We start from the raw sequence: 22,773 nt of genomic DNA, 5'->3' as shown, positions 1-22,773 counted from the left end.
GAGAGATCTTGGAGCAGCACCTTTGAGACTCACTGGAAGAAAGAAATTGGCATCAGGAGCTTTCCTAGACTTGTGTCCACTTCCTCAGCTGCATCTGAGAGAGGGATAATAGGAGATAAAGATGAGAGATGGGAGAGATGAGAGAGGAAGAGATGCATCTGAGGAAGTCGACTGGAGCCTAGGAAAGCTCCTGCCGCCAATTTCTTTCTTCCAGTGAGTCTCAAAGGTGCTGCTCCAAGATCTCTCCCTCTCTCTCTCTAGACCTGGGCAGAGAGATCTCGGAGCACCTTGGACTCTCCGGATCTCTCTCCACATACCAACACGGCTATGTCTTTGAATGCACCCGGGAGGGAAAGGAAAGGTCTAGGGAGACCCAGCAGATGTGTGTGTCTGGGTGTTATTTTAAAAAAAAGGGGGGGAAGACCCCCAATCCCCAGCCACGGTCTCCCCTGCCGTCACATCCCCATCCCGATGTCGGAAAAGCCTCAAGATCCCCACCACCTTTCCCCCTTTTCCTTCATGCCATGTCCCTCCTGGATAACAGTCGAGGAGGAGGAAGAGCCCTACTCACCGCTGGTGCTGCTCATGATGTTCGGGCGCCCTGCTGCTGCTGCTGCTGCTGCTGCTTCTCCTCCTCCTCCTCCTCTTTCTCCTCCAACAAAGGCAGCCCAACCTGTCCTTTTCGGAGATGCTCTCCCAGCCTGCCCTCTCTCTTGCCTTTCCTCTGCTCGCTCTTCTCGGAGGGCGGCAGAGAAGGGGGAAGGAGGGGGCACCAAGCCCGATCTCTCCTCCTGGAGAAGCCCCTGCCTTCCCTCTAACGCCTCCTCCGCAGGTGCCTCCTGGCTCCCATGCTCTGGGCTGCTGGGGCTGGCGCTGGGCAAGGAGCAGGAGAGGGAGCCTTAAGACGGACGGGAGGGAGGGAAGGCGGTGGAAGGAGGGAATGCCCCTTCTGCCCTGGCCCTCTGGAGCTGCCACCGGAGGGGCCCGCCCACTTGCCCACTCGCCGCCTCCTTCAGGGGCAGCCCGGCTGGAGCCCTGCCAGCGCCAGCGCCAGCGCCAACGCCGCCCTCCTCCCCGGAGACAGCAGGAGCAGCAGCAGCAGCAGCAGCAGGGGGGGCTCGCCTGCTCTGGCCGCCGGTAGGAGAAGGGGCGCCGTCTCCTGCCCCCTGGTGGCCGAAAGAGGGAGGCGCTCCTCGGGGGGAGGGAGGCAGCGGGGGGGGAGGAGGAGGAGGAGGGATATCGGGCTCTCCCTCTGTCTGTCTCTCTCATCTATCTATCTGTCTGTCTATCTATCATCCCTCCCATCTCTCACATCTATGTATCAATCATCTCTCTCACTGTGCTTCTCTTATCTCTTTCTCATCTCTCTCTCTCTCTTGCATCTACCTATCACCTCTCTATCATCTCCCTCAGATATCTATTTATTCATCTCTCTTTCTCTCTCATCTATCCATCATCTCTCTCACCTATCATTTCTCTCTCTCTTACATCTACATGACCTCTCTCCTCTCTGTCTGTCTGTCTATCTATATCTATAATCTCTCTCGCCTGTCTATTATGTCTCTCTTGCGTCTATCATCTTTCTTTCTCTCATGTATCATCTCTCTCATCTATCATCTATCTATCATCTCTCACTGTGTCTCTCTTATCACTTTCTCATACATCTTTCTATCTCTCATCTCTCATCTCTCTCTCTTGCATCTACCTATCACCTCTCTATCATTTCTCTCAGCCATCTATCTATTCATCTCTCTCTCTCTCTCATCTCTCATCTCTCATCTCTCTCAGCCATCTATATCACCTCTCCTATCTATCTATCTATCTATCTATCTATCTATCTATCTACTCTCTCTTGCATTTATAATCTCTCTTTCTCTCATGTATCATCTCTCTCATGTATCATCTATCTATCTATCTATCTATCTATCTATCTATCTATCACCTCACACTTTCCTCTCAGATCCATCATTTCTCTCTCTTGTATCTACCTATTACCTCTCTCTCTATCACCACTCTTATCTGTCTGTTTGTCTATCTTCTCTATCTATTATCTCTCACTCACTCTCATCTATCATATCTCTTCTGTCTGTCTATCTATCTATCTATCTCTCCTATCATCCCTCTGTCATCTGTCTATCCGTCTGTCTGTCTGTCTGTCTGTCTATCTATCTAATCTCTCTCGCTCTCGCTCTCATCTATCTCTCTGTCTATCCATCTTTTTTTAAAATAATGTTTTATGTTTTATTATGATTGTTCTCCTGATTTCAGGGCACTGAGATTTTGTCTGGCTTCAAATACAATGTAGTTGGCAGATTCTGAGGAGTTTATCAGACAAGGGAAATTGGAAGTATAATCCAGTGGCAATCCAAACGCAATCATAGGGTTTAACGTTATTGCGTGATAGACTACCACACGCAATTTCGGGCAATGGCAAGCTATTTTCAGGCAGTGGGAAGTCAGTTTGAACACAATTCGAATTCATGTAAATTTGCTGAACTAGTGAATTCACATGAATGTGTTCTGGCCCTGCTATTTTTCATTCAAAATTAAGAGAAATTCCTCCCGTGTGGTAAACTCCTGAGTCCCAGTTCCCTGTTCCACATCTGTAAAATGGGAACAACGTTGGTCAGGAAAAGCATGGCAGGTTGCAAGGGGTTGAAAGAGACTCCGTAATAAGTCTTTCCTATATTTTCTTTGATGTTGTTAACAATATTCAACAGTTAAATTTCCTGATATTTTTTCCCATTTGGGGGCTGTCACAGTGGGAAAATGAGGGGAACGTGGGCTTTCCCCATGCAGACACATTCTGTGGGAGGACACCAGCACTGCATAAAAGATGACAGTGTTGTGGAGGCCCACAAGAAACTTCATGGCAAATTTGGGTGTGTCCTGTTTTTCACATGTTGAAGGCTGACTCATAGATCTGGTTAGATGCTAGCTAGAGGATAGCTTTCTCCAAGTTATGGTCAGCTAGAAGCAACAATGGTAGAAGAGGGAATCTCTTGGCTCATGGGCCAGATCTGGTCTGCTGGGATCCTCAGTCCAGCCCATAAAGGTTTCAGTTACCAACTCATCCTCTCAATAAAAAGATAGGACAAGAGCAAGTAAGCTGAGGCAGGAGTCCGCAGTCTAGCCAGGCTGACTCATTGACTCCTTTTGGAGCAAATAATAATAATAATAATAATAATAATAATAATAATAATAATAATAATAATATAATGCTGTTACCCGCCTATTATTATTATTATTATTATTATTTGTATCCCGCTTCTTCCTTTTGAGGATAGAGGCAGGTAACAGCAAAATCATATACAATATAAAAACAATAGCAAAAGCATTCCCATTATTCCCTCCTACCCTCCCACCTTCAAATATAAAATTTTAACAATAAAAACCACATAAATAAAAACATCATCAATGGTTCTCAACTTTTGACCTGCCAGATATTTTGGACTTTTACTTAATCTGCTGCTTACTTTGCCTTTATTAGTTAGTATTATTTGAGAGATATTTTAATCGTGTAATTTTGTTGTTTTAGATTGTACGCCACTTGGCAGGTTTTAATTCTTTTTCCCCCCTTATTTCATTTGACCCTAACTATGTAAAGTGCTGTGCAAACTTTACAGCACTCTATAAATAAATGTTAACAACAACAACAACAACAACAACAATACTTCCCATATCCCTGACCATTTACTAAGCTGGCTGGTGCTACCGGGTGTTGGTATCCAAAGGCCAAGAACCATTGGTTTAGAATGAGAAAGATGATCTATATTCCTCTCAAACCTTCCTTTATCCCAAGCATATTTGGCTCTAACCTGTTCTTCTACAACCAAATAGGTCAAAATTCAAGGAACATATGTTAACAAAAGATATATTAGTATCTCTTCAACTTCCAGATTAGGGGCTGGCTGCCAAGAGTAGGTGGATGACATCTTGTTCCATTTCATCTGTTTCAGGTTTCGCACTCCAGAGCCAAAACCAGTCGCATCACTGGGGTGAGATGGGGGGGGGTGTAGACCACACTAGGTGACATCCAGAAAAGGGGTGACCCCCAGTTGGGTCCCTTGTCCTCCATTGGTTCATGAGGGGTGGATGGGTGTCCTTGCTGGCTACTCTGGCCCTAGGCTTTCTCCCGGGGAGAAAGCCTGGGTCTAGAGCAGTGTGCTTTTTTGGATCTTCCCACTTGTGTCACTGGAAATTCCTTACCTTTGGTGATGTGTGACATATCTTCAGCAGTTACATTTCTCCATCTGTTGTGTTTGCTGAAGTGGGCTGCAATCTAGGAAAGATTATCTCCCCCCCCCCACCAGTGTCAAAGGTTCTACTTGATTGCTTTACGTCTTTTTATAATAAAACAGACTTAATACTGCCATCTCTTTGAATATATTCCATGAGTTCCTAAAATAAAATGGGGAAAACTCCTCATCCAGGCTTTGGGGAAGCTTTTGATATTGTTACAGTTTATTCTGTTGTGCCTCTTGATACATTTTTCATGACTTGACACATTGTTAGTGTTTTAATAATATTGCCTTGTTTGTCCACGTGGCCTATGTATTTTTTAAGAACTGCTTTGTGATTTGTTATGACTGGCATTATAATAAACAAAACAAACAAACAAACAAATAAATATTACTTTTGCCAAGCCTTTGTCTTCAATGGATTTCCGTTTCCATTACTTAAACCACTACATCAGGCTGGTTTTATAGCTGGACTTTTAACTTACTAGGAACATGAGTCTCAAAGGCTGCCTTAATATAAATTCTTAGTACTGAGGGAATTTATATTAAGGCAGCCTTTTCTTCCTCTTGGACTGTTCAGGGACCACACAGACTCCTACAAATGCCCCCCCCCCCTCAATTGCCCCCCCCTACAAAAATGTTGAAAAAAAAAGCCCCAAAAGGTGCCCAAAACCACTTTGAGTTCTGATATATTTTTTTTAAAAAAAAGTTAAATTGTGCAGATCAGACATATTACCTAATTAAACTCTGAATTGCCACTTTTGGAGAAGCAAGGGACCAAAAACTGTGGCCTATGGAGTCTGGATGGCCATGAAAACAATATTGGGGTATTGGCTGCATGTGGTTCCAGGGCTCCACTTTGTCCATTTTTGCTTTATATCTGTCTGGAAATCAGAAGGAAGCTCATCTCAATGCTGTATCCCTTCTATTGCCCTGTCATTCATTCTGTGGCTTACAGCCTGGTTTTATGTCGAGTGTCTCCAATAAGTCAGAATTTAGAATTTTTTAGAACATCCAGGATGTTGGGTGAACATTATGCAGCCGGGTTGCTGTGCCTGTCCTATGAGCTAGTTGCACTGCTGCAGTTCAAGGGGGAGCTGGGGTCATCCTATCAGAACAGTCATCACCAGCAGGCAAGTCATGCCAACATTACATAAACCTGTTGTGTGATACAGAAAAGAACAGATGTGGGACATGGTAACAGCAAGATGGGGTGGAGTGGGTGGGTGGGAGGACAGATTTGGCACCCTGCAGACATTCCTGCCAACACAACCAGTTATCCACACAAGCCCAAACTTGTGTCAAAACGTGGCAGTCTGCAGTTCAACTATGATTGGACTTGATGGCTTGAGCTTGTTCTACTTATGATAGGCAAGATACACAGTTTTTCTAGTGCCCACACAACCCTGAAAACTGTGGCAATGGTGCATAACTTTTGTGTCAGTCCACCAGTCTATATCAGCGCAGGCTGCTGTGCACTGAAAGAGACCACAGGCTGCTGTTAAGCCTTACCTCCAAAGAGTGACTTGAGCTTTGCCGGTGATACCCAGGGAACCTTTGAGGCTCTTTGCCAAAAGGCAAACTAAAGAGGCATGAATTTGGAGCAAATGAAAGAGGCTTCTTTGTGCTGCAGGACAAGCTTGACACTCAGCACACACACCCTCTGCCTCACCCCCATCACTGTCGCCAATCTTTCAGCTGAGCTGCCTCACAGTTATGCCAGTGGCAGCCTGGGCCTCTTCTCTGTTTGATTTGGGGGAAACAGGTGGTGTTGGTGACATGATGAGACAGGTAGGAGTCTATGTGAAACGTGCATGCCTTCAGCTATGCATGGAATGAAATGCTTCTGGGTCATCTGTCTCTCACTGTAGGCGGATGGGTTGGGGTACTGGAGTCAATGTGCTGAAGTGAGATTTGTTTGTTTCAGTTCCTATCTCTGATCTTGTCAGTCCTTTGTAACCCCCAAAGTCAGTGGTTGAAAAGTTACTTTTTTGGAGCAACACCTCCCAGAATCCCCAGCCAGCATGGCTATATGCCATGCTGACTGGATAAGTCAGGGCATTACAGTCCAAAAAAGTAACTTTTCCATATTCTGCACATATTATGGAAATGACTGCCAACTGAGGTTGCTTTAGGGTGCATCTACATTATTATTATTATTATTATTATTATTATTATTAACCTTTATTTATAAAGCACTGTAAATTTACACAGCACTGTACATACAATCTTTTAGTCAGACGGTTCCCTGCCCTCAGGCTTACAATCTAAAAAGGCATGACACAAAAGGAGAAGGGAGTGGTGGTGGGGAATAGGATCAGGTCCAGCAGATCTTCTCCACACAGAAATAATGCAATGGTACTACTTTAACTGTCATCATGGCTTTATCCTAAAGAATACCACATTTTGCAGTTTTTTGAGGCACCAGCACTCTTTGGCAGAGAATGCTAAATACCTTGTAAAATTACAGTTCACAGGATTCCATAGGATGGAGGTATAGCACTTAAATTAGTGTCAAACTGTTTTATTTCTACAGTGTAGATGCATCAGACAAGGACAAGAAAAATATGTGGAGACACAGTGGAGTAACTTAATGCCTTAAAGTCCAAAGTCAAGTATCAGTGCTCCACAGACCTTCCCTGGGATCATGAACTACCCAGCAAGTGAACACAAAAATGGGGGGGGGGGGGCTGGTTTCCATTGGTGCCCTCTCCTTCGTGTCCAGCAGAAAGTTAGGGCAACCCTGAATGATAGGATAATGCATGATAGGAGATGAAAAATACAACAACTTCTCAAGGAAGAAGGTATTGGCAAGCAGCAGTTTCCTAGCAGTGCCACATAGCACTTTTATAACTTGCCATAAGTTAAGGCAACTTGAAGACAGACAGACAGACAGAGAAAAAGAGAGGGGGGGAGGGGGAGAGAGAGAGAGAATGAGAACATTATTTAAGACTGATCTAGAAGAATTTTGGCAATCAGAGAAACTACCAATGTGTGAAACAGGGGGTCTGTTCCATTTCTTGGCTTACAGTCTAAAACAGTCTCACTGTCAGATGGACACACATGCTACCATGCCTCTCTCTTCAGTTGCCCAGCCTCTTTTCAGAACTCTGCCACCAAAACTTTGTTTGCCATGCAGATTGTAGTGGGATGGCTGCCCTCCTGGTTTCCTCTGTACCCTTCTCTCCAGTCCTGGATTCTTGCTATTACATTTGAGGCCCTCCGTGGCTACGATCTTCCTTTCTCTCCTTGTCTTCAGATGGCTATCCCCCCCTCCCCTTTTTGTTTGGAAAATTGTGTCACTATTTCTAAAGCCTTCTTCAATGTCACTTGCTCCTTTAAGCAACTGCATTCATTCTAACATGCTCCTAGAACCCTCTCTCAGAATACATGTATGACGGCGACACCTGTCTTTCTCACACACACATCTTTGTACTCTTTTTTTTACTCCTAATGAATTATGAGCCTGAAACGTCTGGAGAAGATCTGTGGAGGTTTGCCAGAGGCATGTCTCAAAATGTCAGTATGGCAATATCTGCATCAATAAATACACACAGTGACCATTTTCAGACTATTTCCCTACATGTGGTTTCAAATGGTTAGCAGGAACAAATGCTAGAACTAACAACTGAACAAATCTATAAAATGGGTGACAAAGGAATGGAAGCTGAGCCATTAGGCATCTTCAGCAAAAACGAGTAAAATATTCCACACTCCATCCAGTATGAATCTCATATTCTTATTTTTAACACTCTCCCACAAATCCTGCCAGTGACTAGACCGTGTTCTAGTGCAATCAAGATCATTATAGCTCATTTCTGGACTGAAATAAGGAGAAAACATGTTTCCCAGGCTGCCAGTATAAAATGATCATTAAATTATCATTTATTGGCAAGCAGACTCTCAGCAGGATTTTGTTGCTGTGCAAATTGCTTGTGCATAAAATAAAGCCAGTCAGCCAATAACAACTGTGTTTTTCTGGAGTTGATATCAATGCATGAGCTCAGATTTAAGAGAAACTGTTTATGATGGCTGGGTGTTGCTAGTTATAAGTAATATGCATTACATAGAATCCATAAAATATGTCCTCAAAGCAACATTATTTTAAGAGAGTATACATTCCCCCCTTTATTTATTTATTTTGGCCTGGAAGAGCAGGGAACAACAAAGAGCTTGTCAACAAATTAAACAATGGAATGAGTTTTTAAAGAGACAGATGCTTAAAACAACATCAAAATCCTGGCATAAGAGATATCACTGATCAAAGGGGGAGACTCCCTTCTAAGAGGAAGTGTGGCAATCTGACAGTCAAAAGGTTTCATGAGGTGGATAAAGCTGCTTCATTATGCATGCTCACTCAAAAGCAATTCATACCATGTTCTATGGCAGAGTTAGGCAAAGTGGGCCTCATATGGTTCCTGGGTGTCATTGTTGTTGCTCCCTGCCCCCCCCCGAGATTAAAATTTTATATTGCCCCCTGGTGCTCCCAAATGACCACCAGGGGTGTGCAGGGGGTGTGTTCATACTTGGAACCCCCCCTCCCAGGAGTCAAAACAAAAATTTCCACATTTTTACATACACACACACACACACACACACACATATAGCTTCAGAATGCCCATAGCAGCCAAGGAAGGACCAAAAACATAGTGAGAATGCCCCATGTTCCCTAGTGGACATTTGCATGGCAAAAAATGAGTAAATAGTTTTTTAAAGTTATTATTATTATTATTATTATTATTATTATTATTATTGTGGGCCTGGATGTGGTGGAGATATGACCCTCTAAGATCTCCTGGGAGGCTAATGAGGACCCCTTGAACTCCATAGTCACCCACCTCTGTTCTCTGGTACTGCCCGAGTAATCTTCTATAAGATCTCAACCTCTGAGAAGTCAGAGACATATTGCTTTGCATCACTGGTGGTCAAAATTATGTTTAGCTGTAGCTAGAAGTTTAAATAGCAAATAAATAGCAAGATCAAGAAAATATATGTGAGACTATCACAGTTATAATTAAGACAGTAAAGTTGTTATGCCAGTGCACATGGTGTTCATCTAACATTTAAATAAAAATAAGGACCAAACCTTGCAAAATTTTTGTTCTCCTTGTAGCAAATAAATTCTACAGCAACAGTTTACATTCTTAGAGATCAATGACTGATCATATTAAATGGTAATCCCACAGATTAAAAACCTTTCAGAGATCCATCCATTTCACAAAGTATGAACTGAGAGGCTTTCTCCCCACCCTATTTGTTTTGCCATTTGACTGACAAATTGTGAATGGTGTCCAAAAGGCATCCATGTGCTGTGGAAGAACTGTGCACCCAACTTGAACTTTGCAGGAATTTCAAGAGTCAAAGAGATACACCGCTGCTTTGTTTTAAAATTTAGCTTGTCCTTTTTCTCAGTGAGAATGCAATGAAGAAAAAGCACCCAAGGATCAAGTACAAGGATTGGAAACTGTGGTTTCCAGACTACTATTCCCATCATCTCTCAACATTGGCTATGGTGGTTAGGACTACTGGAAGCTGGAGTCCAACAATATTTGGAAAGCCACAATTGCCTACCCTGCATTAAGTGGACACATGGTTATCATTCCCAGGTACATGGTGCACCTCTCTCCTCTATGTACAGTTCTCATTTTTGCATTCCAGCTTCTCTTTCCTGTTAGCCAATTTGCATCAAGAGAATAGTGAAACTGATAGATCCAGCAATGGAACTGTAAGGTTCAGGTTTCTGTATCTAGCCTGTTTATCTGGGTGGAATAGGGTTCAAACGAACACACAGTCTGACTGATTGTTTGCTGGTATTTCTGACAGAGTTTATTACCAAGTGCTAAAAGATTCAACAGTTATGCACATAAATAAAACAATCAGCATTCATAAGCTTCAGCAAGGAATTCAGTGCATTGTAGAGAAAAGAAGAAATATGTTAATACAACAATGTATCTATGCAGTTTGCAAAAGGAAGTGGCACAGCACTGGAGCCTCGTTCATCTCTGGGATAAATGCAGCAATACCTCCAATGTTAAATTAGTACAGTGGTGGAATGCTGTCAGCCCTATTCACCTCCTCCCATACCATGCCATACAAAATCTTAGTCATGTTTTTGTACTAATTCCCATATACCACTGAATATCACAGCAATAGTTGTGACATAAACTACTAGCAAAATTAAAATTATACTTTTAAATTAGAATATCATATGCATAGCCAAAATATATTTACATGTTTGTAGTTTTTGTGGTTAAAGTGAAAATTTAGTAAGATGTGATGTTTATAAAGAAAGTTTTAAAATAATTTTTAAAATATTTGTTCAAAAAAAATAACATGTAATATTTTGTTTATACACACACACACCTCCTTTTTTCTGGCACTGAGCCTTAGCCCACTCACACAATCACTTCAGTGTTTTAAAGCGACACAGGCAAACACCACAGTCTGTTTTTGCCCAAAGGCAGATGTTTGGGGACCAGTGGTGTCACCTGCCTTAGGGCTGTACCTGGTGTGGTCTACACACCCTACACCCCTCTAGTGATGCCCCTTAGCTAGTAGAGCGGTGAGCAACTGAATGCTCTTGAAATATTTTGGATTACAGCTTCTTTGGTTGTGCAGGTGTGCAGCCTGCACAACCAATGGACAGGAATAATGGGATATATGATAAACATGTGGAAGGCACCAGATTTCCTATCCCTGAACAAGAAAACTAATTTGATGCTCAGTAGCTAGTATACAAGAAAATATCAGGTACTTATAAACACAGGCTGACCAGATGTCATAATCACAAAGGAGGACAAGGCACCACAAAATGTAAGATATCTAAGAAAAATGTAGGACGCTAAAAATAAGAGTTAAAAACTACTACAAATATAAATTAATTTCATATGGTGCATTTACAGCTATATTACATGTACTGTACTTTATTATTTACTCAGCCATATTTTTCCGATGAACCTGTCTATATTAAAATGCCTTTTTGACTTGCAATATACTTATAGATCTCTTAGACATGCTCAAACTGGAGGACTTTTTGGAATTCTTTCTGAATGGAATCTTGAAATATAGGACACGTCCTAGAAAAGAAAAGGACAGTTCGTCACCCTGTTATAAAAAGCTTTAAAATGGGAATATTGTATAGGACTTCTTCAGATGGGGCAAATGTGTCCTAATATTTTCTTATTTGTTGCTGTTTTTTAAACAAAATTCCTCAAACAATGTTTCTGTTGTCCTAGAATAATTTGGGGAGGGCAATTCCTGGGACCATCTGCAACGTTTTATTCCCACTCTCAATGAATTTCCTTTTAATTCCAAATCTTCCTTTCCTTCTTTTATTTTTTTCCTTAGAGCAATAGTGCATCAATGCATCAGTGAAATGGTACTTTTGCACCACATCACGACAAGAAACATTTTTTTTAAAAAAAAAGGAAGGAGGAGAAATTTTTCTCTCTAAACCACTGGATCATCTCCAAATATTGTGAAAAGAAAAGAAAAACCTTTGAAAGAGCTCTAGTACAGATTCAAGAAACTGCTGTAAACAGTTCCTTAAAAGAACAAAATGGGTGGTTGCAGATCACAATAAAACAAGCAGCAAACCCCCAAAGAACTACATTGTGAGAACTTATGCTTTTGTGACTTATGTAAGCAATTTTATGTGATACAGTGTAAGGCAGCAGTGGAAGATTTGCAGTGACCACAGTGAACTAAATCATCTCATTCGACACATGTGAAGTCCAACACACTTTGAAAAACTGGATAAATTGTTCTGAGAGTACAACAAATAGTTCTATGAAACCATAGCTCTTGCCATAGGTAATGGTGGGGGTGCAGATGTGAGTATAAACAATCTCAAAAAGATGGAAGATTATTCAATAGAGATCTGAAACCAGATCTCCTGGTACTGAAAATGGTTGATTTAAAAGTCAGAAATGGCAGTGTATCTCTGGCTATGGAGGAAGAGAATAGTTAATTTTGTCCAAAGAGGAGTCTTGTTCTCAAGGGGATGCAATGAAGAGGCAAGTGCTGCCAAGAGCTGGCTCCTACAATTCTTAGGAAGTCTCAAGATAAGACCAAATCATACTAGTTCTACACCAGACATTTACTGTAACATCATCTTTTTATAAATAAATAAATACATTACTAGATACTACTTAGTTGATTAGCTTGTTATCTTGCAGAGACTCTGTATAAAACATAAAATAAACAAAACTCAGGCATGTAACTACACCCCAGTTTTGGCAAACTTTTAACTTTCCTCTCTGTTATTTCTGGAATGATTTTGACACAAATCCTGCTTTTCCCCTTATGCTCTTTGAATTGTTTTGCCAGGAAACAGACTCAAAGTGGTTCCTGCTAGATCTGGGGTATATCTTGTTTCAGAATATTAAGGATTTGTTCCCATAGCACATCACTTTTTTACCATTCCTACTGCATGGTTTTTGTGAAGTTTGCCTTGATATTGAATGTGTATGAAAATGAAGCACTTCTAACATTCAAAATGGGATTATAAAATCTCCTCCTCCTCTTCCTCAATCATCATAAACATAATCATTGGCAGCACCATCACTGAGGGAATAATGCTGTTAGACACTGCTTTAACTGACACGGCTCCACCCTATGGAATCCTGGGATTTGTACTTTGTTGTGGCACCAGACTTTCTCACAGAGAAGGCAAAATACCTCACAAAACTAAAAATGCAATGTGATTTCATAGCACTGAGCAATTAAAGAGGTGTCATAGTGCATTAGTTCTGCAGTGCAAAAGTCCTGTTAGTCAGCAGAAAAGACAACCAGGGATTGAGATTACAACCTGTTGTAGATGGAGATGCACTTTCTCTGAAGAACCAGATTTGTAGTCTGGGAACACTCTCAGATCTAGTGTAACACCTGAAATGTTATATGGCCATGAGTGTCTTTATCCAGTTTCAGCTCATGCACCAGATGCTCCCTCTTCTAGGAAAAACTGGTTTGATTTGACCACAGTGGCCCCTCCCTTAAGTATTTCCTAATTAGGCTACTGTAATGCATTCTATGTGGAGCTGGCCTTGGTAAGTGTCCAGAAGCTACAGGCAGCTAGTGTAAAATGTGGTACCAGTTTTGTTCAAACGCCAACTCCAATTTATTTCCATCTTCAACTCAAGATCCTGATTTTGAACAAAAAGCTTTCTATGGCTTTGGGACAGAATATTGAAATGGCCCTATCCTCCTAAACAATCCTGCCTGGAATAGGAGATCCTCAGTGGAGACCCCGTTACATGTCCCATCACCTTGAGAAGCCAGGCCGGTGAGTACATGAGGCAGGTTATTATCAGTGACAGCATCTTTCCTCCCGGGGTGATCAGGCTGGCTCAATCCCTGCTGAGCTTCCAGCAGGTGGTGAATCTGTATTGTTTCATACACCATTTGATTCTTAAAACTGGCTGTGTGTGGTTATAACTGTTTGTGTTCTACAAGTGTTTTCCAAATCATTTTTTTCATCTGTGTTTAAATTGTAATTTTATCTGTTGTGCATTGTTTTGAGAATCAGATATTTCACATTCAAATGGTAGGCAGATGAATATCTGGCTATGGTGACCCATGTCTTGATTATATCCCATTTGGACTACTGTAACACTCTCTCTATATCAGGCTGCTTTTGAAAATTGTTCAGAAACTTCGGCGGGTTATACACCGTCATTAAAGTACGCACGGAGCGCGTACTAGGGTTAGGGAGGCGCGGTGCTTCCGCACCTCCCTAACCCTAATACGCTCTCTGCGCGTAAAAAATGACGGCGGCCGTTCCAGACGGCTGCCGCCATGAGGACATCACGGCCATGCCACCTCTATATGGGGTGGCGCGGACGTGACGTCCTCGCTCCACGCCAGGGCGCCTAGTGCGCCCTTAGCGCGGACCAGGAAGGAGCTCCATTTCGGAGCTCCTTCCTGGTTTGTGGTGCCGCCTTGCGTCGCTGGGCGCAGCCTTCAGACGGCTGCGCCCAGCGAAGCAAGGGAGAAAGGAGCCTCCCCGCTGCTGCGGGGTGTCCTTAGGGCTTGAAGCCCCAAGGACACCCCTTTTCAGACTGTGGGGAAGCGGCGTTTTGCCGCTTCCCCGCAGCCTGAAAAGCGGCGGATCGGGGCCTCAGCGGCTGCCGTTCTGGCAGCTGAGGCCCCGATACACCGGGGAAAGGGGCTGGTACAGACCGCCCCAAATGGGCGGTCTGTAACCCGCCTTCAGTGGGTCCAAAATGCTGCAGTCAGAATGCTGACTGGGGCCAGTTACAGGGAGCATATTGCTGAAACAGCTTCCCTGGCTAACAGTTCATTTTCAAGCACAATTCAAGTCAAATTTTATTTGACTTTATTTCCATTCATTCTTCCAGAATGAGATACAAGGCATTGACCTATAAACCCCTATATGGTGTGTGCCCAGACTATGTGAAAGACCCTATCTCTCCATACAAACCTGCAAGAATTCTAAGATCTACAGGGCAATGTTTTCTCTTGGTCACAGGCTAGCTTGGTAAGGGCAAAGCAGGCAAAGAACCTTTTGATTAAGCAGGTTTTCAATATGCAATTTCTTGCAGGGAGACTTTTTATGGGGTGTGGTGCTACTTTAAAAAAAAACTTTTGTGTGATGATTTTAATCATTTTTAACATTTTATTGATGGGTTTCAATTGATTTCTTTTATGAGCTGCCTTGTGTCCCATTCTGGAAGAATGACTGGAAATAAATAAAATTGGACACTATTTTTGAGCAATGTACTGAAATCAGGGCATATTTCTGTGGATCAGCCCCATTTTGTATCTCTTGGCAGGGCCAGCCCCACCATTAGGCAGAATGAGGCAATCATTCAGCTGATGGATATGGAGCAGGAGAAACACTCCTGAGCCCCTAGCTTTCCCTCTTTCTTGGTGGGCACTACTATGTGTGCCATAAATCCTGAGCAATACTCCCTTAACTTGCCTTGTATCATCAGGAATAGGTCAGTGTGTCCATTTACTAGTGCTGGAGTGAAGTTTCTATGTATGGAATGAAGTGGGTGTCATTTTAGCCTTTGCTCAGGTGGCAAAATGTCATGGGTCAGCCCTGTCCTTCAGTAACCATGTGTTCATAGTTTTTAAAAAATGATACCTGAAGATGCCTTAGCACCATAGAAGCATCTGCAGCTTCTGTGGAGTTCATTTGGACCAGAAATACTTGGCATATGTATCTGCTGCCATCTATTGGCCAAAAGAAAGGATATCATACTGTAGCCTTTCCATTATATGCCTGACAGTGATTTGTAGTAGGGATGGAAAAATATTTGAAAACATTCAAATAACAGACCAAATATGAGTTTCCTGCATGTCTGGAAGTCCTGACAAGGAGAATCATGGACATATGAGAATTTTTGCAGTTTGGGATCTTAGGAGTTTGGGATGTGAGAATTTTGTGCAGAAAACAGCATTTTATTCGGTACAATTTGCTGTGCAGAAAATATGGGTTTCTGTTCAAAAAATAAAAATTTCTTATACAAAAACAATGTACATTTTTTCCCCTGACAGAATAGATTCCAAACTGTGATTTTTTTCTAAAACTGTTCAGTTTTCAAGGACTATCCCATGGCATCAACAACAAAAATAGTTAAATCATTCATTCCTGCTACAAGAATGAAATTTACAAATTTACAATTCAGAGAGTTTTGTTACTGCTCTAGTGTGGAATGAGAAATGCAAAAACAAAATTTCTGTGGAACACTTTTTCAATACTCTAGGGAGAGTTGTGTGTTATTGAAAAGTGTGCAGACTCTTTCAGAGAGAGAGAGAGAGAGAGAGATCTAGCAAATGGTATTTGTTTTGCCTGCTGTTGTAGTTATTGAAAGTTCTTCAGCTACTAATAACTTACAAATGTAATACTATTAGCAAGATTAAATTTTGTACTGCAACAATGATAAAAACAACTCCTCTTTCTAATTTATGGTGGTGTTCAATGTTCTTACCACTTAGCTATTGCTTTAACTGGAAGAATCTAAAAAATAAATAAATTGCTCCCCGAAAAAGGTATTAGAATTTTTCTTTTAAAGAGCATTCACAAGAAAACCTCTATAGTATTCCTGTGTTCTGGGTCCCTTTGGCAATGATAGACACAACTGCTGCAGTTTGACATAAAGATAAGCTAGAATTATCTTCAGACTGTTCATGAGCTGAATTCCAATGCATGCAACCCAATTGCTCCCAGCAGGAAGGATGCTTAAAACTAACCATGAACTGAATGTTTAGCATTCAGTCCAAACCCAGCTTCTCGTTTGTTGTCCCCTTAAGAAACCAGAGTTGCAAACAACGTATTGTGCTTTGTTTATGATATCTGGTTTATTTGAGAGTGACAACTCAGGAGGCCTGACTCAGATACAACACTAAGCTTTCAGTTCACAGTTAGTTTAACAACCTCCACTGCTGGTAAAAAGTGAGTGGGTGCGATTGAGCTGTGTATAGTAGGAGGCAACTTAATCACAATAAGCCAGAATTCTCCATAGTCTTGGTTTATTGCTGTTTTGTGGATACCTGAACTAGTTAAATTCACTGAATTATGTTAATCTATTCAGCAATGAGTTGGTTACTTTAGTCATTTTTTTTAACAAGACATGGGATTTACAGATAATGGCATGGGGGTTGTCATTGTTGATTCTGAAGCGCATGTTTTGTTACTGGCTTCTTCCAAAGTGCTATATGTTGTTGTAAATTTGCCTTTTCCAACCTGGTACTTTCCCCAGAGAGACTACTAACCCCATGATTGTTGGCTAGGGATCATGGGAGTTTAACATATCAGGAAACTATCAGGCTGGGAAATGCTGTTTGAAAGCATAAGATATCATTTTACAACTTCAGTTATGTTTTCTCATTGATCTGCATTTCTCTTTTCTTTCCACCCCAACTGGTCCTGAAAATATTTGCACCTGGCAACACTCATTTGCTCTCTTTGTGTTCTTTGTTGAAGACTAATAAGGAGTTATACATTTCGTTTAGAAGACCCTGGTGTTTATCACACAGAGGTTTTTGCAGCTCAGATCCGGGGTGACTCCTGTTTCAGCTATGCAAATTCACATTATAACATGAATGTCTTATCACATCTGGTTGCCCTTCTGTTGCCCTTCCGAATCGAGGGGGAATCGAATCCAAGGTAAGTCACGTGATGCGGATTCACGCAAAGCAGAGTGAGTATACATGGTATTACTACACCGGTGCATACCATGTGGATTCAACAATTCGAATTGGCACCCTTAAACATGCTCAGTGGGGGTCTGAACGCATTGTGACCTTGTACGTTTCTGGGGTGAAAAGGGGCACAAGTTCTTGTTCCCTGTTTCATGTAATTGCGTGACTGCATGAATATTTTCCTCATGAATATTTCTGTGTCTTCTTCATCCCCTTTTTTATTTTCCCTTCCATTTCAGCAATCTCAACACACACACACATAGATAGATAGATAGATAGATAGATAGATAGATAGATAGATAGATAGACATACATACCTGTATATTCACATTCACGCACATACACACACACATATATATATTCCCCAAAAATGAGTTGCCCTGAAAGTTGCCCTGAAAGTGAAAGGACCACTGAAAGGAAATGAGGGAAAATTGCAGCACTGCATCATGGGAAATTTGCAACCCAGGGGGTTTGAGGTGGTGTACAGAAGCAAAGTTGCATTCCACATCAGACCAATTCAGAGTGAAATCAAAGTGAGCTTGAAAGCGAATTCTGTGAATTCACTTTTTTCCGAATTCATCAAAATGAGGGGTCACTTTGGAATCACTGCGGAAGCCCCATAGAAGGAGCCCCCATAGAAAGGAATCACCTGAGATAACACATCACGCTATCGCGTGAATTTGCATCGTTGGACCCGCAGTCATGTCGGATCTGAGCTGCAAAAAGCTGCAAAAGCCTCCGTGTGATAAGGCTCACTGAGCCACTGCAAGTATAGCAAGAAGTGATTAGCTACAAAGATCAGTCAGTGAATCTAGGCTGGGTGGAGAATTCTGAATCAGAAATGCTGGGAGAGCTCCTGGTCATGTACAGAGTATTGAGACAGCATAGGATCACTATGTCCTCTTTACTTTTTCAGTCACAATCAAGGAGGGTTTACAAAGACCAATGGTAGAACATATATTTTGTGTGCAGGGACCAATGAGCCCAAGTTTAATCTGTGGTATCTCTGCTTTACAAAACCAGGTATCATATAATACTACTATTATCATCTCATCTGAATACTTTTGTTTAAATCTCATAACCATGTTTGCTGTTGTCTCCCTTCAAGTAGTTGCCAACTTATGGTGACCCTAAGGCCACTCTATCATGGGGTTTTCTTAGTAAGATTTGTTCAGAGGAGGTTTGCCATTGCCTTCCCCTGAAGCTGAAAGAGTGTGACTTGCCCAACATCATCCAGAGGGTTTCAATGACCAAGCAGGGAATCAAATCCTGGTGTCCAAAGTGTACTGTAAGACTCATGTAATAGTGATATTTGGATTTGTTCCTTCTGTTGTCTGTTTTGATTCACATGATACATGTGAATGCTTGTAACAAAGATTCTGGAAGGAATCAAAATAGCCCAAGAAGTAGCAGATACGTGATTATTAAAACAGCCCACAACATCTACTCTATAAGCCTGGTGTTGCTAGCCTGCTGTCGCCAAGCCCTAAAATCTCCTGACTCTCCATTCTTAAGACTTAAGGAAAATGGGCTTATTGGAAATGGAGACAGAAATCCAATATCCATTTACCTGGGAATAAGCTCCACTGAACTCAGTGAGGTCTACTTCTGAATAGACATCATTGTCATAGTCAATAACAATAATATACATTGAAAAATAAGTCTCATCAAGTTCAGTGAGGCTTGCTACCAGGTATGAGGATACAGGACTTTTTGAAAAGATAAAGGCATGGGTTTAGCTACTAGTAGCTGTTTCATTTTGATTCATTTTCATTTTGATACTAAATATCTTGTTCCATACTAAATACCTTGTTCCCGAATTGCTCAAAAAAATTAATAACAATTAGCAACTCCCACCAAACTCCTCAGAGTCTGTGACTCACTGAAGGAGGGAATTCAGAATAAGAAGGGTGTGGAGAGAGAGACACAGGATGAGAAGATGAATGTTTGGTCTGAGGAATAGTTTTTACGTAATATCCAAGTGTGTATCACTACATGAGCAGGTATCCTAAAGAAGCATAAATACATTCATTGCAATTCACCCCAAATAATAATATACAGAACCAGAAAATACAATAAATTAAAAAAAAATAGAGAACTGAAGTGGCTCACAATCTCCTCCTTCAGTTGCCACTCTGAAAAACTTCAGTAAGTATTGTATAGCCTAATAATTCAGCCTTCCACTGCAAATGGCTTGTCATTCTGAAACAGGTGCCTGATGTCTTCCTGCAAACACCCTATCACACATTTCAGGCAGGGGCTTCTTGATCTCCATTCTCTTGCTTCTAAAATCCATGAACATCTAACCACCTGCACAGAACCATGTGATAACATGCCCTTCTATCCTAATCTTTCTTCTTCTGAGGCCCTCCTGTTCTAATGTATCTTTCAGAGAGATCAGCCCCAGCCTCTAATGAATTCAACTAATGTATTAAAGTCCAGGAATAATTACAAGGCTATTCAGGCAGTCTATGGAGTTCGGCCATACTGGAGGAAATCTAACAAAGTAACAATCCAAAAAAATAATTTAATTGATTTTTTTCAAGGAGTGGTCACATATAATGATAAATTTGCATGAATGCATTTGATCAGTCACAGTTATTAGTTCATCAGTTATTAATGATCAGTTACTTAATGCTATAAATTTTCCCTTGAATAAAAAAAATAAACCATAACATCAATGCAGTGCTGGCCAATCAGGTCAGAGGTGTCTATTTTATGAGTGAAATGAACATTTTTCTAATATATGATTCAGCAAGATGGTGCACATTTGGTTAGATTGTGGATGACCTCTGAGCCGCCAAGCCCAGTGACCCAGGCAGCCACTTGGCCATCCATCTCTAAATGCAGTCACTGTTCAGACAGAACAAAGGCAACATGACTGTGACCTCTTCCAAATAGAAACTTGATGAAAAGATGGTTTGCTTCAAGCTGAGTTGGTGGATTGAAAGGAGAGCTTTGAAGTAGATTGGAGTCTTGTGCTCAAAATCAGAGCTACAGCACCATGAGAGTTTTGAATTTAATGGGAGTCCTGCGGAAGTCCCATATCAGATGGCCAAGGGCTTCTACATACCTCACTTTTTAGAACAAGCAATAGCAACATTTTACTTATATACCCTGAAATCATAGCATCATCCTGACTTTAGAAACCAAACAGAATGTCATTCATCTGCCCTGATACTGTACATATTTCTCTTGCATATACAACTCATGCTATTATGTACTTTTAAAATGAAAATACTAGAATGAACAGCTGTAGCAATATACATAAAATATAAAATGGTTTAAAAATAATAGCCTAAAAAATAAGAAGAAAGGACGATAGAATAAAGAACAGCAACTGCTGGTATGGGACCTTTTTGCCTCTGCCAGCACAAGTTTTGCTCTCAGACAGGTCATTTGAGAACCCTCACCAAGACTGTGGGACCTTGGATCTGGACATTGTAACTTCTGGGGCTGGGTTGATAGTTACAATGACTACTCCATCTGCATGCTGCAAGATAAAAGTTCCCTGCCCCCATCACCACTTCTTGGCTTAACTTCTATATCATAAATCTCTACCAATCTTTGCTCCAAAGGAAACTGATGTTCTGAAGGCTGCCATGAACTTCCCATAGCTCAGGAAAGAGGAAGCAAAACAAATAACAACCCTTGAAAATAAACACTTTCAAAAACTGACAGTGTGCCAGCTTTTGACTAAATCTAGATTTTGTGAATATTGGGGGCGGGGGGAAGGGAATAGAGAAACTTGAACAACAACAACAAAAAAAAAAAACACATTTCCTCCAAATACTCAGCAGGAAGCAAAGGCATGGCGCTCCAGGTCCAATCAAAGCTGTCTTTGAGATGTGGTTTATGCGTACAAGAACTGAGAACTGAAATTGAAAGTGTATTCATTTTGCAGATAACCAAAGTGAGGGTTGAATCTTTCTGATAAAGTGACCTCTGGCTTCCTCAGAATTTCTCTTAGCAGGTCTCTATTCTCCCCCCCCCCTTCCAACCCCACATATCTTGCACAATGTGTAAGAATTGGCTTTTTGATTACCTGCCAATGGATTCAAAACAGAGATCAAGATGAAGATTCATTAAGTTATTTTTATAATATTTCTTGCTTATCAGAAATCCTGTGAAGGTTTTCTAAAGGGAGGAGGTACCTTCTTCTCAATATAGGAAGCTGCAAACAGATTCTGTTCCTCTCAGCTGTGGAAATTTACTCTTTGACAAGTAATTCCTCTTTTACCACTGAGTGATAACCATTTTTATGTTGTCTTTTAAAATGGTAGGTAGGGACCAGAGCACCAAGCTTGCTCCAAGGCTTCTTTGAGATTCATTTTATCCTACACATACAGCTGCTAACCATCTGTACCTCTAAAGGTTTTTTTTTAAAAAAAGTTGAAAATGGAGATCCTTCCTTAGTGAAACTGTTGCTAATTGTATGGACAAATGGATTTACTACAAGACGTCTTGCCTATCTGTTCAGGAAATATTCAGATACAGGGCATAGCAGCAGGTAAGAGGAAAAATTGTATCTTATTTTAAAACATTAATATGTTTTGATATTATTTCACTGATTCTTCAGTGAATATTTCATATTCTGCATTTTTTTATTGTTGTCATTGGTGTTATGTGGCTTCACGTTGACTCCGGTTTATGGCTTAGTCTCCAACTGTCCCAATCTGAGAGGCACAGACCAGATAAAATCTCTGTTTACCTCATTTTTGACCTGGTTGTAAAGTGTCCCAGTTTCTCTCTCTCTCGCTCTTCCCCCTCTTCCCACTTTCCATCTTTCTTCTCAATTGCTGCATAATGAGTTAAAACAGTTTGCACCCAGGACTTTATCACAAGACCCCTGTTCTCACCATGATTCTGTTAATGAAGGGAAGTGCATACAGACTACACTAGGAGCACTCTTTACCACACATCCCTTCCTTACTAGGACTGGCTGTTGCTGACCCCTGCGCTTAATTCTGACCTTGTCCTTTACCCTCCCTCCTGGCCCGGTGTACTACCCACCATGCCTTTTGTTTTCATGTGTGTTTGGGTTTTCAAACACAATTCCATATTTGTGCTAATGTTGTTTAATTAAAAAATAATAAAACAAAGTAAAACAAAGTAAAACAAAACAAAAAACCTGACTGTTCTGGAATAGCGAAGGGGTAGGAGGAGAGGAGACACTGACATCACATGACTGTGCAATCCCAAAAATGCCACAGGTTAATTGACTGCACCTGAGGACTAGTGCTATACCAGCGTGTTTGGGAGCTTATTGATGGTTTTCCCCATCAATGGCATGGTGCGGGCCTTATCATGATTGGAAGACAAGGCAGTGACAAGAGGGAGATGGCATTGTGCAATAGGTATC

The 22,773-nt window shown here is 41.4% G+C and overlaps 3 protein-coding genes across 11 annotated transcripts in view; 1 reads left to right on the top strand and 2 right to left on the bottom strand.

The window, feature by feature from the left end:
• The window catches only part of ABLIM3 (actin binding LIM protein family member 3), a 213,643-nt gene extending 212,547 nt beyond the window's left edge, over nt 1-1,096 (bottom strand). For both annotated transcript variants that reach the window (XM_042454195.1, XM_042454196.1), the window contains exon 1: nt 572-1,096. In XM_042454195.1, coding sequence (XP_042310129.1) covers nt 572-587 — 16 coding nt within the window. In that variant the 5' untranslated portion in view covers nt 588-1,096. The remainder of the gene's footprint in view (nt 1-571) is intronic.
• AFAP1L1 (actin filament associated protein 1 like 1) overlaps nt 1-22,773 on the bottom strand; it is a 902,653-nt gene that overhangs the window by 337,022 nt on the left and 542,858 nt on the right. The gene's annotated exons all lie outside the window — the stretch shown is intronic.
• SH3TC2 (SH3 domain and tetratricopeptide repeats 2) overlaps nt 21,562-22,773 on the top strand; it is a 102,080-nt gene continuing 100,868 nt past the window's right edge. For 2 of the 7 annotated variants that reach the window (XR_006102418.1, XM_042454182.1), the window contains exon 1: nt 21,579-21,921. Coding sequence is in view for 4 of the 7 variants with exons in the window: in XM_042454182.1 (XP_042310116.1) it covers nt 21,855-21,921 (67 nt within the window). In the remaining 3 variants the exon portion in view is untranslated. Of the gene's footprint in view, nt 21,922-22,773 lie in introns of all 7 variants that reach the window. The other 5 variants (XM_042454187.1, XM_042454186.1, XR_006102420.1 and 2 more) reach the window with 4 other exon arrangements.

This window comes from Sceloporus undulatus, chromosome 2 (assembly GCF_019175285.1).
Source record: "Sceloporus undulatus isolate JIND9_A2432 ecotype Alabama chromosome 2, SceUnd_v1.1, whole genome shotgun sequence".
Lineage (NCBI taxonomy): Eukaryota > Metazoa > Chordata > Lepidosauria > Squamata > Phrynosomatidae > Sceloporus > Sceloporus undulatus.
This window is presented reverse-complemented; position numbering and strand designations above follow the sequence as displayed.